Raw genomic sequence first — 1,610 nt, 5'->3', positions numbered from 1 at the left:
GGGGGCTGGCGGTGCCGGCGCGGAGGGCGGCGCGGGCCAGGGCCGGGTGCACGGCGCTCACCTCCTCCTCCCTGCAAGGAGAGCGGCCGTCAGCGGGGCCCTGGCCGCGCCGCCCGGCCCCAGCTCCCCCCCTACCTGTAGAGGGCCGGGGGGGCCGGCGGGGCGCCCCRCGGCCCCTCTTCCTCCTGCAGCACCCGCTGCGCCAGGCACAGGGCRGCGGCGGCCAGCAGCGCCGGCTCGAAGCCCACGCACTCGGCCTCCAGCAGCGACAGCTCCAAGAAGTACGTGGCCAGCTGGGACACCTGGGGACGGAGGGCGGCCGTGAGCACCCACCCGCGTCCCAGTCCCCCGGCGCAGGCCCCGGCGTCCCCCCGCGCTCACCTCGGGGCCGCAGCGGTCCAGGGCGGCCAGGAGCCGCAGCAGCAGCAGCGGGCTGGTGTAGTGCAGCTCGAAGCGGAGGTGCCCCAGCAGCTTCCGCTCCATGCGCAGCAGCTCCCGGCGGCTGAAGGCGCCCGCCGTCAGGAAGCAGAGCTCGGCCGGCTGCGGGCGACAGGCCGCGTGGGTGCCCGCGTCCCCCCGCGCCTCCGTGGGCCCCGGGCGCCCGGGCGGGTACCTGGGGCAGCGCGCTCTCCTCCACCTTGCAGGCGACGAAGAGGCAGGCGAGGCCGAGGAGCTGCAGGGTGGGCACGCGCACCCGCGCCACCGCCATGTAGGCGTTCATCAGGTGCACGGCCAGGTAGAGCGTCTCGTCCGCCAGGCCCAGGTACTCCTGGGGGGGAAGGGCAGGGGGGGGACAGGGCGCTCAGGGGGCCCAGGAGTCCTGGGGCCGCCCCCGCGCCCCGCGGGACAGGTACCTACATGCACCTGGACCAGCCAGTCCACCACCAGCGCCCGCATCTCGGCCGTCACCGTGCGCAGCACGTCCCAGCTCCGGAAGACGTAGCTGGACTGTCTCTGCTGGGCAGGAGAGACGGGACAGGCCAGGGCTCCCGCGGGGCCAGGCAGGGGCCCCAGCATCCTGCTGCAGCCCCCAGCCCCGCCGYGGGCAGGGGGCCGGGGCCGTGCCCCCGCTCACCATGGCGAGGGCGAAGATGTCCCCGGCGTAGTCGTGCTCGGGGGCCATGCCCACGCTCACCAGCGCCTGCGCCAGCTCCTCCGCCGGCATCTCCCGCGGGGCCCCTGGGGCAGCACAGGGGTCAGGCGGGGCCGGGACCCCCGTGCAGGGGGCCCTGGCATCCGGACCCCCCCCACCCGGGGGCCCCCCCTCCATGCGTGCCTCTCAGGGGTCCGGGGCTCTCCGCAGCCTCCCCGGGCTCCAGCGTTGCCTCCGGCACCAGCCCAGGCTGGGGCACCGCGAGCCGGTGGCCCCTGCCCCGTCCCACGGCCTCCCCGGGGCACCCGCACCCAGCGGCGACCGCGGCCGCAGCCCAGGACGCGTGGGCCCCCCCAGCTTCACAGCTCACGGCCAGGGACGGGTTTTCCCAGCACAGCCCAAATTGCCCAGAGAAGGGCAGGAAGCAACTCCCCCCCCCCCTGAAAAATCCTCCCTGCAACCATGTGGAGTGTTATACTCGGAAATACAGACCTATAAATGTTCCACAAGCAACGCT

The 1,610-nt window shown here is 75.2% G+C and overlaps 1 protein-coding gene across 1 annotated transcript; it reads right to left on the bottom strand.

Annotated features, from left to right (window-relative positions):
• Positions 1 to 135: 135 nt before the first annotated feature.
• Positions 136 to 1,165, bottom strand: LOC112968201 (cyclin N-terminal domain-containing protein 2-like; the record flags this gene model as incomplete). The annotated part of the gene is made up of 5 exons (XM_026070182.1): positions 1,076 to 1,165; positions 859 to 948; positions 614 to 769; positions 382 to 540; positions 136 to 302 (listed from the first exon to the last, which is right to left on the bottom strand). Coding segments are annotated over exons 1-5 (662 nt in total), but the record flags the coding sequence as incomplete, so codon positions are not given.
• Positions 1,166 to 1,610: the final 445 nt, after the last annotated feature.

Source organism: Apteryx rowi, unplaced genomic scaffold (genome assembly GCF_003343035.1).
Source record: "Apteryx rowi isolate R43461 unplaced genomic scaffold, aptRow1 scaffold_3051, whole genome shotgun sequence".
Taxonomy (NCBI): Eukaryota; Metazoa; Chordata; class Aves; order Apterygiformes; family Apterygidae; genus Apteryx; species Apteryx rowi.
This window is presented reverse-complemented; position numbering and strand designations above follow the sequence as displayed.